Below are 17,152 nucleotides of genomic sequence, written 5' to 3' on the forward strand. Positions count from 1 at the left end.
CGGGTGCTGTATCTCCCTTCGTCTTTGTTACTGCTTTGTTTATGCAACTTTTATGTATCTTATGCAATAAAATTTTGGTAGCATTTCATTAACATTTTACCTGCGCAATTGAAGTCATTGGTTTTTCGTATACGCATTTATTTGCGTTTTTCACTGTCTCATTAATCTGACTGTCCAGTCATTGAAACCTTTTCCCATCCTTTATGACTATTTCTGGGGTACTTGATACTGCAAGTGCAGGTGACCATCTGTTTGGCTCTTTGGAATTGTGTTAGCCGTGTGTTACTACCAATTTCCTGTGCTAAATAAATATTTTTCTCTTATCGTTCAAGGCTTTAGCCTCGCCTTATCTCTTTATTGACTGAGGTACCACTTAGTTGCTGGGTATAGTGAAAAAGGCCTCAAAAAGTGCTCTAATTAGCTTTGTGCAAGTCCAGAAAAATTAACTGAAAGATGAGCTCACTAAATTGAGGAAATACCACCTACAAACTCTTCTGTACCTCAATTTAACATATACAAATGGCGTACTTTTATTGCAAACCTGGCTCGTCACAAACATGATTCAGGTGTTCACCATGCACGACAACTTTCTAAATGATGTCTCAGCAATTAATAGCTAAGTTGAGTGATGTTATTGCATAAAATAATTGGACAACCTGTAAATATATACTTCTCGAAGACAAAAAGCTCAGACAAGTCTACTTTGGTACTTCATTAAATTTTAATCGCGGTGAAAGACGTGTGCTAGAACTTGTATATATTTACGTGGTCATTTGTTTCAAGTCTGTTATTTTGCCTTCTCACAGTCAGCCGTAACTGTTCCAGTGATGGGTTAGTGTGCGAAACATATTAATGTAACGTATTCAGATGTCTTGTGTGTATTCACACGCAAGCAGCTTCAAGTGTTCATGTGTTCAAAGTTGGTTGTTAAAAGGGTATGCTTAAGCCCTGCCTTTTGAGTCGCTTTGCCTTCTAGTCATAAACTTAAGTCGCAAGTGAAGACCACAATGATCGTTTTGATTGAATTCATATGTATAGGTTTCTTCAGATGTATTTACACTGTTAAGAGTGCTGTAGGTACTAGCCTATGCCTCAAGGTTCGATGTAGTGGTGCCTTATGTACTTCGAGTACATGTTTCATGGGCACGCATCTTTAGTGTAAATAAAGGTACTTCAAATTGATCAGTCTCTCCTTTGCTTTTGTTTGTATTTGTGAGAGTCATGAGCAGGCACCGGGGCATGCAAGTGTGAATAGCAAAGCAATTTCAATATATTGTGACGCTCTTAGGTGCATAGTGGGTTCACGAATGTGACGCGCTTAGGTGCATAGTGGGTTCATGCCTCAACAAACAGTATGCGGGGGCACCGAAGAGTAGTGAACGAGGACGACGACGTGTGGCTGGCTGGCTGAATCTCGACAGGCGCTCAGTTGACCAAGGCCATCGCTTCTAACTCTACCCGGCTTCAAAGTAACGCCTTTTGTGGGCGTAACAGAGTGGTGGAGGTGCTGGGTACGACAGAACGTACCACGGAGTCGCAACATCTAGAACTTCGCCGGAGCCGTCGTCTTGCCGGTCTCTTGCCAACGACCTTCCCTATGGCTCAGGACGGAGGTGGACAAATGCCAGCTATAGTTTCACCTTCTCAAAGGTCAGCGCCAGTTGGACCTTTGCGGCACTACATGGAACCACGCTCGTTCGCGGGAAAAGTGGGCGAAGACGTCGACGAGTGGCTGATGCACTACGCAAGGGTGAGCCGCTACAACCGTTGGGATTCTGTCACTCAGCTTGAATATGTTGCACTCTTTCTGAGTGAGACAGCGCTGATGTGGTATGAAAACCATGAAGACTCCCTAACAACGTGGGAGCACTTTGTCGAGGAAATTAAGAAGTGTTTTGGCGACACCCACGCCAAACAGAAATGCGCCGAGAGAACACTTGCTCAAAGAGCTCAAGCTCCTGGAGAAACATGCACTATATACATAGAGGAAATCCTCAAGCTGTGCAAAATCGTAAATCCGCAGATGTCCGAGGAAGACCGACTCGGACATCTCCTCAAAGGAATTGCAGAAGATGTATACAATTTCCTCATAAGTCGGGAACACGTTGATTCCGTCTCAGATGTCGTGCGTCATTGCCGTACGTTTGAGACGTTGAAAACACGTCGCATTGTGCCAAAGTTTGGAGGCCTGGCGAATGTGACAACCATTGCCAGCGTCGATGAGAGCCCGTCTGCCGATCTTTCATCTACTATACGGCAGATCGTGCGTGAAGAACTGCTGCAGCACCAGGAACTTGCGCGCGACGTCATACGACAACCTGACGCTTCTTACCCGCAACACATGGCGCCTGCCGCACCCTGCGCTTCCTGGCAACCGGCGGTATGTGTCACAGACGTCAACCACAGAGGTGCTCCATGGCCACGTGAGGACACATTTACGCCCGAACACCGACCAGCAGAACACCCTCGCCCCAGCAGGTTTGCACGCAGACCGACCGTTCCTCCTGTGCAGCAGGCTCAGTCGCTCCGCTCTGCTACACGACCCCCCACGGCTGAGCGCTTCGAAGGGCAGTTCGTCGATCGTCGTTTACCTGTGTGCTATAGCTGTGGCGACTTGGGTCACATTGCCAGGTACTGCAATCGCCGCCACCCACCGAGGTTCGACCGATCGACGATGTCTAGGCGGTACCGCGCTCCTCTGGGCGAAACATATTCGCCCTCGCACACATATTTAGGAAGCTTGCCTCACCAGCACCCGGAGCCGCTACGGAACCGTTCTCCAGCATCCGATCGCAGCTTGACACCACCACCCGCTCCTCGTGTAAGCCGGTCGCCCTCTCCGCGGCGTCGATACCCGTCGCCACCTCCGGAAAACTAGCCAGCGCGGCCGTTGGAGGTGAGGTCGCTGGACAATCTTCGATATCGACAGAGATACCTCCAACCAATTGTATGTTTAAGAATAAGGTGTTTGTTTTAATTGACGGGGTTTCATCCATGGCCTTAGTGGACACGGGAGCAACCGTTTCAGTGATGAGTCTTGCGTTTAAAAGCCTCCTAGGACGAAAGGTGATGTTTCGCTGGGACCGTGCCGATACGTTTCGCGGAGTGAGTGGGGAGTTGTTGTATCCTGTGGGCGTGTGTAATGTAGACGTTACCTTGGGTGGTCAAATATTTAACGCGTAGTTCGCTGTTCTACCTCATTCTACGCATGACGTAATCCTGGGTCTTGATCTTTTGAAACTGTGTGGTGCCACCGTCGACTGCAAAACGGGTTAAATCAGTGTAGGTACGAGCTTTGCAGCGGCGTTTATGGAAGCCCCACCGTATCGTGAAAGTGTGCTTTGTGTATCCCGGGATACAGTTGTGCCTCCGTTATCCGCAACGTGTGTTTCAGTCGCCTGTTTCCCCACCACCGACGGAACGTTTGACGCTACCGTGGAGCCCGTTCACCTGAGTTGCATCAAGAGGAATGTACTGATACCGTATTGCATGCTGTCAGTTGTTCAGGGACGCACCAACTTATGGGCCGTAAACTGTTCGAGTCAACCTGCAATACTACCACAGGGTCTGAAACTTGCCGCCTACCATGAAGATCACGTGCTATCGCTCGCCATTCTTACAGAGGCCCTTGATTCTGCGGATGAGCGCCATTTCGCTAATGTGTGCCCTGCGGCGCACTCCTCATTTCTGACTATGGTAAACAAGTCGCTCAGCACTAAGCAGCGTCACGAAGTGGCGAATATTCTGCTAAAACATGCCCGACTGTTTGACTTCTTCCAGCAAGAGGGACCACCATTGTTTCCTCCTTCTCGTATACACCATCGCATCGATACGGGATCTGCCCAACCGCTGCGACAGAAATCACAGAGTCTCACCGTCGGAACGCAAGGTGATCAATGACCAAGTCCACGAAATGCTAAATAAGAATGTAATCCAAGAATCCTGTAGTCCGTGGGCAGCGCCAGTGATCCTGGTTAGAAAGAAAGATGGTACATGGCGATTTTGTGTTGACTACCGCCGCCTCAACACCATCACTAAAAAGGACGTATATCCTCTTCCGCGTATTGATGATGCTATCGACTGCCTCTCATCAGCGTCTTACTTTTCGTCTGTTGACTTGAGGTCGGGGTACTGGCAGATTCCTATGCACGAGGCAGACAAGGAGAAAACGGCATTTGTAACACCAGATGGACATTTTGAATTTAATGTGATGCCGTTCGGGCTCTGTAATGCGCCTGCAACTTTCGAGCGCTTCATGGACAACATCCTGCGTGGTTTGAAGTGGGAAGTATGCATGTGCTATCTAGATGATGTAGTGATTTTCGGGCGCACGTTCAGTGAGCACAACGCACGTCTCGATCTTGTGCTAGACTGCTTGGACAAAGCGGGTTTGGTGCTCAACTCGAAGAAGTGTCATTTTGGAGAGCGCCAAACACTCGTTCTGGGACACCTAGTGGATAAGGACGGTATACGGTCTGATCCAGCGAAGACTGCTACGGTGGAAGCCTTCAAGCAACCTCGCCATGTAAAAGAGCTACGCAGTTTCCTAGGGCTTTGCTCGTACTTCCGCCGGTTTATTAGTGGATTTGCCAACATCGCGTATCCGCTGACATGCCTCCTCCAGAAGGGCGTTCCCTTTGAATGGACTCCTGAATGTGAAGCTAGTTTTCGTGAGCTGAAGTCTCGTCTGACGTCTCATCCCATTCTCCGACACTTCGACCATGCGGCTCCCACAGAAGTTCATACGGACGCTAGCGGTATTGGCATCGGCGCCTTCCTTATTCAACGCGTCGACACCAAAGAACACGTCGTCGCCTATGCGAGTCGTTCTTTAAGTAAGTCCGAGCGTAACTACACCGTTACAGAGCAAGAATGTCTTGCAGTTATTTTCGCAGTACAGCGCTTCCGGTCGTACCTGTACGGGCGCCCCTTCACTGTGGTGACAGACCATCATTCTCTCTGCTGGCTGGTTAATCTCCGTGATCCGTCGGGCCGGCTTGCGCGTTGGACACTCCGTTTACAGGAATATAACTTTACCGTTTCTTATAAAAGCGGCCGCCGACACGCCGACGCTGACTGCCTCTCGCGCATGCCGCTTCCAACGACGGACTGCGACGCGGACAACTTCGACTGCTATATCGCACCACTGGAGCCGGGATTTCCTGATATAAATACCTTCCAGGTCGAGCAACAAAAAGACAGAACTTTAGAACCACTGCTCATTACTGCAAGGCAATCAGCACCATCCACTAGTTTCTGTGTTCGTGATGGGGTTCTTTACAAAAAGAACTATTCTACTACAGGCCCACGATATCTTCTGGTGGTCCCGGAGAGTCTCCGTGTCTCCGTCTTGCGCGCTATGCATGACGATCCAACATCTGGACATTTGGGTTCTGCGCGAACTCTCTACCGCCTCCAAGAAAGGTTCTACTGGCCTAAAATGCGCCAGACGACCGCCCAGTATGTGTCCAGCTGCAGCGAGTGTCAACGTTATAAGCGTCCGACGAGTGCTCCTCCTGGTCAACTCCATCCAGTGCCACCCCCCAGCTCTCCCTTTGAGCAAGTTGGCATCGACCTCCTCGGTCCTTTCCCGCGTTCATCCGATGGGAATCGCTGGATTATCGTGTGTGCCGATCACTTGACACGCTACTGTGAGACAGCTGCAATACCATCGGCTACTGCAACCGAAGTGTGTATTTTTCTGCTGCGTTTTGTCATCCTCCGACATGGACCTCCCAGAGTCATCATCAGCGATCGTGGGCGGCAGTTCACTGCAGACGTGGTCGAAGAGATGCTTCGTCTATGTGCTTCAAGGTTTCGACATTCCACCCCGTATCATCCCCAAACAAATGGCCTTAGGGAACGCACGAACAGAACTCTTACTAACATGCTGTCCATGTATGTCGAGTCAGATCATAAGAACTGGGACAGCGTGCTACCTTTCATTACGTACGCATTTAACACCTCAAAGCATGAAGTTACGGGCTACAGTCCCTTCTTTCTTCTCTACGCTCGTCCGCCTCGTTATACACTAGACACTATCTTCCCGTTTTCCAGCCACGATAATCTTTGTATATCAGAGACAGTCTGTCTTGCTGAAGAAGCCCGACGACTTGCTTCGTTACGCACTCTTGTTTCACAAGACCGCTCGAAGGCACGCTGTGACCGCCGACGCCGACACGTGATATATGACCCTGGTGATTTAGTGTTGCTCTGGAAACCAACCAGCAAACGTGGACTATGTGAAAAACTGCTGGCCCACTATGTTGGACCCTATGTTATTACGGAGCGCATCAGCGAATTAACCTACCGCATAGCACGTCTCACATCAAATGGCCGACGGTCAGCAAAGACTGAACTTTCGCATGTCGCCCGTTTAAAGCCCTTTATTTCTCGACAGCCTGTTTGACTTGCCCGGCGGGCTTCGTCTGCGCGGAGGGAAATGTGACGCTCTTAGGTGCATAGTGGGTTCACGAATGTGACGCGCTTAGGTGCATAGTGGGTTCATGCCTCAACAAACAGTATGCGGGGGCACCGAAGAGTAGTGAACGAGGACGACGACGTGTGGCTGGCTGGCTGAATCTCGACAGGCGCTCAGTTGACCAAGGCCATCGCTTCTAACTCTACCCGGCTTCAAAGTAACGCCTTTTGTGGGCGTAACAATATGAATAAAAATCCGCTAGCCCAACGGAATGTCAATCATATTTCAATGGCGTCTTCTGAAATCTCAATGCCCTCTCAACTGGGCCACAATGTACATTTCAGTGCTGTGACAACAATAACTCAACAACAGGTCAACAGAACTACCACAACGTTAGTTCAATGCAGCAACAATGGTAACCCAACAACCATTCAACAAAATGAACACAACGTGCCGTCTAAGCGCAATGGAATTTCAATGGTAAATTAACAATTATTCAACGTTGAGACACCCAGTGGTGTTTCAATTAAATTTCAGTGGCCAATATTGAAGACCACTCAACAGTCAGCCCAACAATTCTCCAACAAAATTTCCTCAATTCCTCAATGAAAAACTCAACGTTGACCAATTAGAATTCAAAGCCTTCTCAATATTTTTTTACGGGCAGCAGGCTCCGTAATCGGCATTTCATCGCTACTCATCATACGTCACGTTTTTGTGCTAGTGTGCTATGACGTGTGAATATTTTCGTTCCTCCGCTGTGACGTCATAACAGCCGCGCTAGTGATGTGTCTCGACCACGAGAAGGAGCTTTTAATGACATTTTGGAGCTGAATTAAAATTATTTTGAAATGTTTGCCGCGTCCAATACCTCGTCGTCGGTGTCCTCGCATACAGAAGCAGCCACAACAGACTTTTTATAGCCTCAAAATTTGATGTCTCGCCCCCTTTAAGAAAATTCGTAAAGTGGAATTTACACACAACCTACAGACATGATAGCGTCGAACTGTAATTTGAATATACCAGAAAAAATTGGAGGACGCTTAAGCTTCGCCTTCAAGAGTGGAAAGCGATAGCGTTATCGCACCCCGTTCGCACCGCCCACTCATTCGCTTGACATGCTCTTAGTCACACAAAGACGTAGTTTTCATATACAGCACTTGTCCACAGCACAACATTTTTCTAATTATTTGTTCTAACAAGTGCTTCTCAGAATCTACGTTACCGCACTGTGTTGTGCACACTGCAACGTTTCTTGCTCCCCTGTTCCTTTAGCGTTCACACGCACTGAGTATCTCGGTCGCTCAGCACACATACACACACACCACACTGGCAGTTTCACTCACCGTAGTGCAAGTCATTGTGGAGCTAGACGTCGTGATCTGCACGGAAGCCGGGCCTCGACGCGCCATGAAGGCGGACGCGATCATCGGGCTGACGCTTCGATGGGATCGTCCTCTATCTCGCTTGGAAGCACCACGCAGACGCATGACTCCTCGCCAGCAGCACGGCACACAGCGCAAGGGACGCTTTCCCACCAGACGCGCTACAGCGCAGCGATCACGTCACAGGCGGCCCGCATCGGACGCTGCACCTAGGAATCGCGCTGTGAGCGGAAAGGGGAGCCGCGTTGCCCAGACACGAGGGTTCGAGTGACGCACGCTGGAAGTTGGAAGGGGAGAGAGCGAGAAAACTTATTAAACGCAAGGGTATTGGGGCATCCTCGCACCGGTCCCTGCACTGCCCCAATGCGCTCAAACGAGACGAAGGGGAGAAGCGGACGAGTGGCGCGCCACTGGTCGGGGCAACGCCGTACGTTGCGAGGAGGGAGTCTTCTGTGTTTGCCGCAAGATTGCTCTGCGTGTGCGCCAAGCACAGAAGAAATGTAGCGGAAACGTACTTCGCTACTCGTGTAAGTGTGACTTCTGTAATTCACATGCTCATTGTAACGTGCCAAGGGCGACGACGCTTACAGCAGCATAGTCAGTGCAGGAAAGAACGAAGGTATTGAGAGCGTGGCTTATAAAGACATGAATGCAGCGCGCTGTACACACTGCGCATCACCGATGCGCATCCGCGCTGATATAATCAGTACAAGTGTCCGATACATCTTCCTTCGGGTAGCAAAACAAAGGAGACTTAGATACATATACATATTTGCCAACACTTATGACACTTGCTGAAAATGTTCATCATAATGAAACTTCTGGGGAGGCCGGACGACACGAGTCGACCTTCTAGTAGCATGCGTCGGTTGGATGCCAGGCGAAGGATCACCGTCACTTGCTGGTAGCATTGAACCTACGGCTGTTTCTAGAGATGACGCCTCGGAGGCTTGCGCTGTTGGTTCAGCTGGGGCTGTAGGCGCAGGCCCACGGGAGTTCTCACATGGCGCATTCTCCTCGCAGTCATCACTTTCACCGCTATACTGTTCACCCTGTCAGGATTGGGGGCTCAATCCCATCGCTCGTAACCCGTTGTCAAGATTGGAGTCCGGCATGAATTAGAAGGTAGCTGGCCCATGCCGTCGTCCAACTTATCCACGCTGAGGACGTTGATGAAGGGAAGGACTGCTTCTCATCGAGAGCGAGGAATATGGGTTTATCTACAGTATTTACATGCCGTTCATCAGTCTAGCATGACTTCGAGAGAAAGTACGTCAGTCTAACACGACTGCTTGAGACAGTGTCTCAGTCCAACATGACTGCTTAAGTAAAGTGTGTCGAGCATCCGCACAACAGCGGCTTATAAACACTCGGTCCCCCCTTGATTCCAAGGGCACGGAAACGTTCGTCCAGACATTGTAAACACGCCGCTTCTCACGGGGACGGCTTACACACACGCACACACAGGTGCACGGTCCAGAGCCGACGTCAGAGGGGCTTCGTAGAACTCGGAGCTGACCCGGGTAGCGCGGCCGGGTAGCCATTGTCCTGCGTCTTGGTCGGCGCGTGGGAAGTGGTCCCCGACGACGGTCCCGCGGCAACTCCCCCGCTCGCGGCCGACCCGGTTGGCGGTGTCGTGTTGCGGCACAAAGCCTGCTTCGTCGAACTCATTCAGTCCCAATCACGACGAGGCCGTTTAGTTACAATGGCGACGAGGTGACGCGGTGGCTAGAGGTTTGCGGCGGCGCTCCAGGAAACGATTACGCCCGTTGGCGCAACTGGCAGGCAAAACTTGCACGTCATCGGGCCGTTCTTAACAACCCGTCCTAAGTAGATGTCGGCGGTTGCGTCGCAGAACATGGTGATTTTGCGTTCGTACTAAATAGGAACGTGGAGCAGTATCACCAACGACCTTCGCTTTTGGGGACCACGCAGTCGCATCCTGAAGCTTCACCTTCGTGCCTCTGCGCAGTATTAGCAAAGGCTTCCCGGCCTTGGCTTGGTGGTGCCTTCTCACAGGGGTCCGGGACACCCTGCCGAAGTCAGGAAGGTTAGAACGAAGTCGCCTTCTTTGCAGAAGCTCACCCGGAGAATGCCCATCTTCCAGTGGTGTTGAGCGATAGGCTAGTAAAGCCAGCCAGAAGTCCTCCCTCGCCTCTCGAGTCTTTTTCAGGATGCGCTTAATGATTTGCACACCTTTCTCAGCCAAGCCGTTCGACTCCGGATAACGGGGGCTGGAGGTTACATGGTTGAAATGTATGTTCTGGCAAATCTGGCAAATTCATGGCTTGAAAACTGGGGTCCGTTATCCGTGCAAATTTCTGCCTGGCGAACATGGCGCTAAGGGCGGCAATCGTAGTTGCTGCAGTTGTGTCGTCAAGTTTCTCAACCTCAGGGAAATATGAAAAGGCGTAAGCAACCACGTACGAAGTTCCAGCATAAGAAAAGTATCTACGCCGACCCTATACCAAGCACATTTTGGAACTGGATGCATTAGAAGTGGTTCATGTGGTTGCCTTTACGCGCACTTTCGGCAGGTTGCGCAGCTTTCTACAAGCGCCGCGATTTCTCAGTTCAGACCGGGCCGAAATACAAAAGTTCGGGCCCTCTCTTTGCATTTTTGCTGCCCGAGGTGGCCAGCATGCATCTTGTTCAGGATGCTCTGTCGCATACTCTTCGGTATTGCAACTTTCGAGCCCTTCAGCACTATTCCATTAAAACGGCTGACAGTTCTTTAGCAAAAGGCTTGAGTTTCCCGTTCACCGGCTGCCCGCTTGTTAAGCTCTTCCTCACGGCCTGTAGGTATACGTCACGAGACGTTTCTTCCTGCAGTAACCTCTGCGTTTCGGAAGTGACCATGTAGCCCAAGGACTGCACCGCACGGATATCCACGTCGTCTGTGGTACCAGAAGTAGTGCCAACTTGATCTTCGCCCTGGTCAGCTGTTGAGCGTGACAACATGTCGGCGAGAACCAGCTGTTTCTCGGGACTGTGCTCGAAGGAGAGAGCCACCGCGGCTCACATCCTTTGGGACGGTAGCATAAATCCGCGAGAAGCCATCGAGAAGACGACGATCCCGCCGCAGCTAGAGGCTGCAACGAGGAGCTATGACCAAGAGACACAACTCAAGGCCGTCCAGCAGGTCTCGGCACCTCTAGAGAGTCTAGAGAGGCAGCGACCGCGCGAAACCGAGGAGAAGGGGGGCAGCACCCCCAGGAAGGGGGCGGCGGCCCTCTCGGACCCGCGGAAGTAGCGAGGAACCAAGACCTCGAGGAGCACAACGCACGAGACTGACGTAGTGGCCGCGTCGTGGTAAAAGCTTGCAGAGCCTAACCGACTCTGCAGGCATTTTCAATAAAGTTGTTCTCTCTCTCTCTCTCTCACTGCAAAACAAAGTTGTATTTTAGTAGCCGCAAAAAGAATCTTTGCACTCGCGGTGACATGTCGGCGATTTCCTTTTGCGCGATCGCTATACGCGGCTTATGGTCTGTATCGATAAGCACTTCCGTACACAAACTCGTGAAACCTTTCACAGCCAAAACAAATTCCGAGTGCCTCCTTTTCAATTTGTGCATAGCCTTGCTCGGCTCGGGTTAATACACGGGATGCATAGGCTACCGGTCTTCATTCACCATTGTAGCCTTGCAATAATGCTGCACCGACACGTTCCTTTGATGCGTCGCACGTTATCTTAGTTTCTCGTTGCGGATCAAAGATTGCAAGCAGGGGGGCGGTAGTCAAAACTTGCGTTAAGATTTACCACTCTTGCGCGTGGTTTGCTGTCCATTGGAACTCTGCGCGGGACTTGATAAGCTCTCGTAAAAGTGGCGTTCGCTCGGACAACCGTGGCACGAATTTGTTGAAATAGTTCAGCACTCCCAGCATCTGCTCGACGTCAGTCTTGGACGTTGGTGTCGACATGTTCGCCGACGAAGGTGAGGCTTCAGGATCCGACTGCGTGATCTCCAAAAGCGAAGGTCGTTAGTGTCGGCATGTTCGCCAAGCTTTCGATAAGCTTTGGGTCAGATGATATGCCCATTCTGCTAATGACGTCACCAAGGAATTTGACTGATTTCACACCGAACTTGCATTTCTGCGCGTTGAAAGTTGTGGGAAGCACCCGCCCCATTTCCTCCCGCGTACTCGCGTCGTCCCGTTCGCACGTGGCGGACGTGTTGAGCCGGCGTAGACAAGGGAGAGAGGCACTACGCGCCCTCCCTTTCTCCATCGCTCTTGTGACGCGCGTAACCCTCTCCCCCCACGGCTCACGGGAAAGGGAAACGTATCTGGTGGGCGAGGAGGACTTCCCCTCGCAAAAAAGGTAAAACGACATAAAAGCGCGCCACCGGGGGAGACTCTCTTGGGACGCCGGACACCTGGACCGCCTGGACGAAAACCACTTGCCGCAACCCGTGAGTGACCTTGTTTGCCTGACCTACCCAGGCAACGAGGCAAGCCTATTTACTACTATTACTGAGAGGACGTCCCTCTGAGAGTGTTCGTGATTGCTAATAGCAATAAACGTTATTACCGCTGACGCCACTGGTTGCCTTATTCGTTCGAACCCGGCGTAGCCGCGATTCCCGCGCTACGGGTTGGGAGTACCACGAAGCGACTGCGTGGGGCTAGATCGTGGCTGAGGTGCAGGGGCCAGAGGGAGGGAGGGAGGGAGGGAGGGGGTGTCATACGCCTGAAGACACCCCTTTTTCCGCCAGCTTGACTGGGCGCAAATGGCAAAGAATGCTCCGGTATCCAGTAGCCCGAGCTCATGTACCCGATGCGTTGCGCCGCAGAATTGTCGGCTGCAGCTCTATCAACACCCCATGAAATAATTGCACGAATGTGCGGGCTAAGAAATTTAATTCCAAATATAGTCGCTAAACTATTCGCCTTAGCGGAATGTTTCATGTGGGGTGTGCCGTGCGTTCATGCTGGGAGCAGGAGTCGCTAAACATATAGTAACGCGTTGAGGCTCTTGGGTCCCTCTTCCGTTCAGAACGCGCAGCGAAGGCGAACAGACAGTAAGAGGGCGTTCAACGAGCGCGCCCGGCGCTCTCGTTTACTGCGAAGCGTTCGTTGAGCTTGCATAAGTGCATAAATGCACGTTGCATAAGTGCGGCCGTCAAAAGTCGCGAATGGGATTCTCTGGAGCGTCTTCAGACTCGGTGCGGCCGAAGAGTTTGGCGGCGTATGACTCGACAGGCTGTATATAGTCGCGGGCGCCGCGATGTTCAGCTTGCTTTTACTTCCCCTCTCCCGCTCGCTCCGAGAAGCCGCTGCGAAACCTACCGTTGTTTCACGCCTTCCTTCTTATCCTCGAAAGTTTCAGAAAACTGTTGTTATTGTGTGACTTCATGTCAAGTACAGTGTCTGTGTCAGCTGCACAGAATTAAAAAAAAAAAACGTCAATTTTGTGAGGATATTTCCGCATATTCTATGAAGTTGTGTGTCTATGATTACTAGGAACTCGGTAGCGTGGAAAATATGGCAGGTAAATAATAACCATATCCTTAATATTCCCCTAATTAGTGCTTATAGAGGAAGTACTTCAATTCCATAATTGAGGATTCAGTCATTTTAATAATTCAACAAAAACTTCTTAAACAAAATCGTTTTGGGTGCTACAACCTACAGTACTTTGGCACTGCGGGCGGCGCCTAGTATGGCAGTAGCGAAAGAAATATGAAATAGTGGACCAGTGAGGTTGATCTCTCAACCCTCTCCAGACCAACGCCTCCTATAATGTACTTATAGGAGGCGTTGTCCAGACCAACAGGTTTCGCTGGCACGGGCTTCATCGAGGTCCTTTTTTTTTTTTTATGGTGGCGCCAAGAATCGACGCGAAGCGTGCTCTATTCTTTTCCCAATCTTTTGGTGGTACCACAGCTAGGATAATCACGTTTGTCCGTATAGGGTGTATGCACGAAATCAGGCGGCGCGGTGCATTCTGGGTGAGCGGCCATCTTGTAGTACTCCTTAGCAGACGCCAGCCACAGTCGCTGCCGCCGCTTCGAAGCGAAGCGTGTGTCTGGTGTCGTTTAGCGGGTCACCATGGTTTATTGCGCTGTTGTGGGGTGCTCGAGCCGCACCCAGACCAAGGCCGAGAAGCTCAAGACGAATGAGAAGGACTGTGGATTTTTCAAGATCCCGAAGGTGCGCAGTCGAGAATGCGAAAAAACGAAGGAGCTGTGCAAGCGGAGGCGCCGCGAATGGATCGCGCGCATCAACAGGCGCGGAATAGACGAGAACCCGGATAAATACTGGGTTTGTTCGCGGCATTTCTTGTCAGGTACGTGATTCTTCATAACCATTAAAAGAACGTTTATGGCGTAATGTTGAGGTACCTAGCTAGCCTTTTGGTTTTGCCAGTGTTAACAGAAGACTGGCACTTTTAGCGATCAGGACTAACAGCGCTCCATGCAACTACGTTTTCCTCAATATTTAAATAAATTATGGTTGGCCTCGGATATCGTGCACACACTTCGTTTCCGTGAATGTTGGCGCTTTTTTACTGGCTTGTTTCAGGTCGGCCGTCGCACCTCTTCGACGACTGCAACCCCGACTGGGCCCCATCGCAGTGCTTAGGTTATGGGACCATTCCGGCGAACAACGAGCGATATAACCGCCAAAACGCACGCGCACAACGCCGATCATTTGCTCCCGGTAAGGACAAACCACCGTCCCCTTCGTTTGTCATGATGCCGTGCAAGTAGCATTGCTACAGGTGTCTTTCATCTCAGGTGCTACGGATGCTTCCAAAGGTGGAGACGGCCCTGCACATGAGATTGATGCAGGAGCTACCAGTGAAATTTCCATGGATATGCAAAGCTCTCCACACACAAATGAGGCCGAGCCTGACAAAAGTTGGGAGCCACGAATTGGTATGTAAACCTGTTTATTTGGACCAGCCTGTCAAGCCTGATTTTTCTTGCTACTTAGTGGCGTTTTGTTTCTAGATGATTCTCTGGCAGCCTTCCATTCTTATTCATCACTTTAAAAGACTGCACATGCCACATGGTCAGATATGTGTCATTGTGGGTCGGGAAACTTAATTTCTTCCACTTTTTTCTTTTCTTGTAGATACTGCTTGCCAGACAGATATGACAGTAACAGATGTCGCCGAACTAGAGGAAAAACTCTCAACCTGCCAACGACAACTGGATGAATGCCAGGGTGTTCTTCGGTCACAGACTTTCACCAAGGATGGTCTTCAGGGAAACGACGGAAAGGTTGCCTTCTACACCGGACTTCCTACATTTGTAGTGTTGCTTCGTGTATTTGATCTTTTGAAAGACCACATTTCATACTCTGGGAAGCACTCACTGACCCAGTTCCAAGAAATGGTGTTGTTTCTAATGCGAATGCGGCTAGGCTGCCCATTCCAAGACCTTGCCTATCGCTTTGACATTGCACAGTCGACAGCTTCAAGAATATTTGACAGGTGGTTGGATGTATGTTTTGACAGACTTGGACCACTGGTGCGTTGGCCGGAAAAGGAGGAAATCATGAAAACAATGCCAATGGCCTTTGTGGAGAACTTTGGCCTGAAAGTACGCGTGATATTAGACTGCTTTGAAGTGTTCATTGATCGACCAAGCTCGTACCTGCCTCGAGCAGAGACATGGTCGGCATACAAACACAATAATACTGTGAAATTTCTGTTGGGAATATGTCCACAGGGTTCAGTTACGTTTTTGTCACAGGCATTTGGTGGTCGAGCCAGTGACAAAGCCATAACAGAGGAATGTGGGGTACTGAACCTGCTTGAATACGGGGATGTTGTGCTAGCCGACAGGGGTTTCCTGATAGCAGAAAGTGTGGGTTTGTGCCATGCATCACTGGTTACACCTGCTTTCACTAAAGGAAAAAGACAATTAAGTAGCAGTGACATTGAGCGGACAAGAGAGATAGCAAACGTAAGAATCCACGTGGAGAGAGTAATAGGAATGGTGAGAAACAAGTTCACCGTACTGAAAGGGAGCCTCCCTATTGAAGCCCTGAAAGCAAATGAGCACGGGGAATGCCAAATAGACAAAATTGCTCGCGTGTGTTGTGCCCTTACAAATCTTTGCAACTCTGTAGTGCCATTTGATTAAAGGGTGGCTACGCTCCTGCAGTTTACATTGCTGTAACCTGAACTTCAGAAGTCAAAGATGGCCCTGGCAAAGAATGTGCGACTTGTATCTGACACAGTTGCCAGAAGTAGGCTTTTAATATCCAAAAGTCGTTTGTAGTCACTTTACATGACTGAATCATGTAGTAACTCGCATATGCACATTGCACTTCCCAAAAATGAAAAAAAGCCTCACTGCTTGCAAAACTGACAAAACCATTGGTCAGCCTGTGGTGCTCTTGTCATACCTATGCATTTAAAATGAAACCATGTAATAGGGCAGTTTGAGCCATCGCAGGCAATCATTTTGCCTTTCTCTGGTCCCTTGCATATGCAGTACTCCGTACTATCACTGCCGTCAGTCCTCTTCGACAAATTTTGGTTTTGTGTGGCCTGAGGCATGTTAGCAGTTGAGGCTGCAGCGGACTGACCCAGTGTCGGAGGTCGATTTTCTTCTTGCCTCGTGTACCAACGGCCTACCAGCTCAAGCAGAAGCACCTTGCAGAAAAATTTCTCTGCTGTTGTCAATAAAGGTACAACAAAAGAAAAATCCGCCTTCACTCTTTGCACATTCATTCCATTCTTGTTCCACAACACAAAGTCACAGTAAGTTCTCTGCCACACAAACATTTGGAGCTGAACTTGGTAATAGTACCGGTGATTACTTTTCAGCTCAAGTGCACCATCACATTGGACGACACAGCTGTTAGCGTCACACAGGAGGTCACTTATGTTCCCATCCCTGACTTTCCAGGGGCACTTAACTTCAACTAGGCCCTCACCACAGCATGCACATTGTACCAGCATGTCGGGAGTGGCACCAAGGTAAATGTGGGCTTGTGAAACTAGCAGCCCTGCCTCCTTAAACTGTACTTGCTGGTGTGACTTTGTGGCAGTCAGTTTGTATTCGCCGAGTGCATTTGATTCGTTTTGCCTGCCGTACCTAAGAGCAGGCGATGACGCCTTATTTTCATGCGGGTAGCAAATGCGCTTCAGTAAGCTTATTGAAGGCACCTCCAGTCTTGTATGACAGACGTCGTACAATGTGGACGCTGTGATACGGCCAGCCCTGTATGCAAACCATCGAGTACTCATTGACTGTTGCCTAGTCCTTGCCTCTATGCTGCTGACTGCATCGTCACTAATCTGCAGCTTACTGTAAACAACACTGCAGTGTTGTGCCAGCTGGTCATAAGACAAGCTCTGTGCACTGCGGTCGTACAGTCGACGCAG

General features: G+C 50.1%; 1 protein-coding gene across 1 annotated transcript; it reads left to right on the forward strand.

The window, feature by feature from the left end:
- The first annotated feature begins 13,797 nt into the window (after nt 1–13,797).
- LOC142584656 (uncharacterized) lies at nt 13,798–16,419 on the forward strand. Its single transcript, XM_075694803.1, has 3 exons — nt 13,798–14,469; nt 14,547–14,687; nt 14,887–16,419. The coding sequence occupies exons 1-3, from the start codon at nt 14,301–14,303 to the stop codon at nt 15,900–15,902; spliced, it is 1,326 nt and encodes a 441-aa protein (XP_075550918.1). The 5' UTR covers nt 13,798–14,300; the 3' UTR covers nt 15,903–16,419.
- Nucleotides 16,420–17,152: the final 733 nt, after the last annotated feature.

The sequence above is a fragment of the Dermacentor variabilis genome, chromosome 6 (genome assembly GCF_050947875.1).
Source record: "Dermacentor variabilis isolate Ectoservices chromosome 6, ASM5094787v1, whole genome shotgun sequence".
NCBI lineage: Eukaryota > Metazoa > Arthropoda > Arachnida > Ixodida > Ixodidae > Dermacentor > Dermacentor variabilis.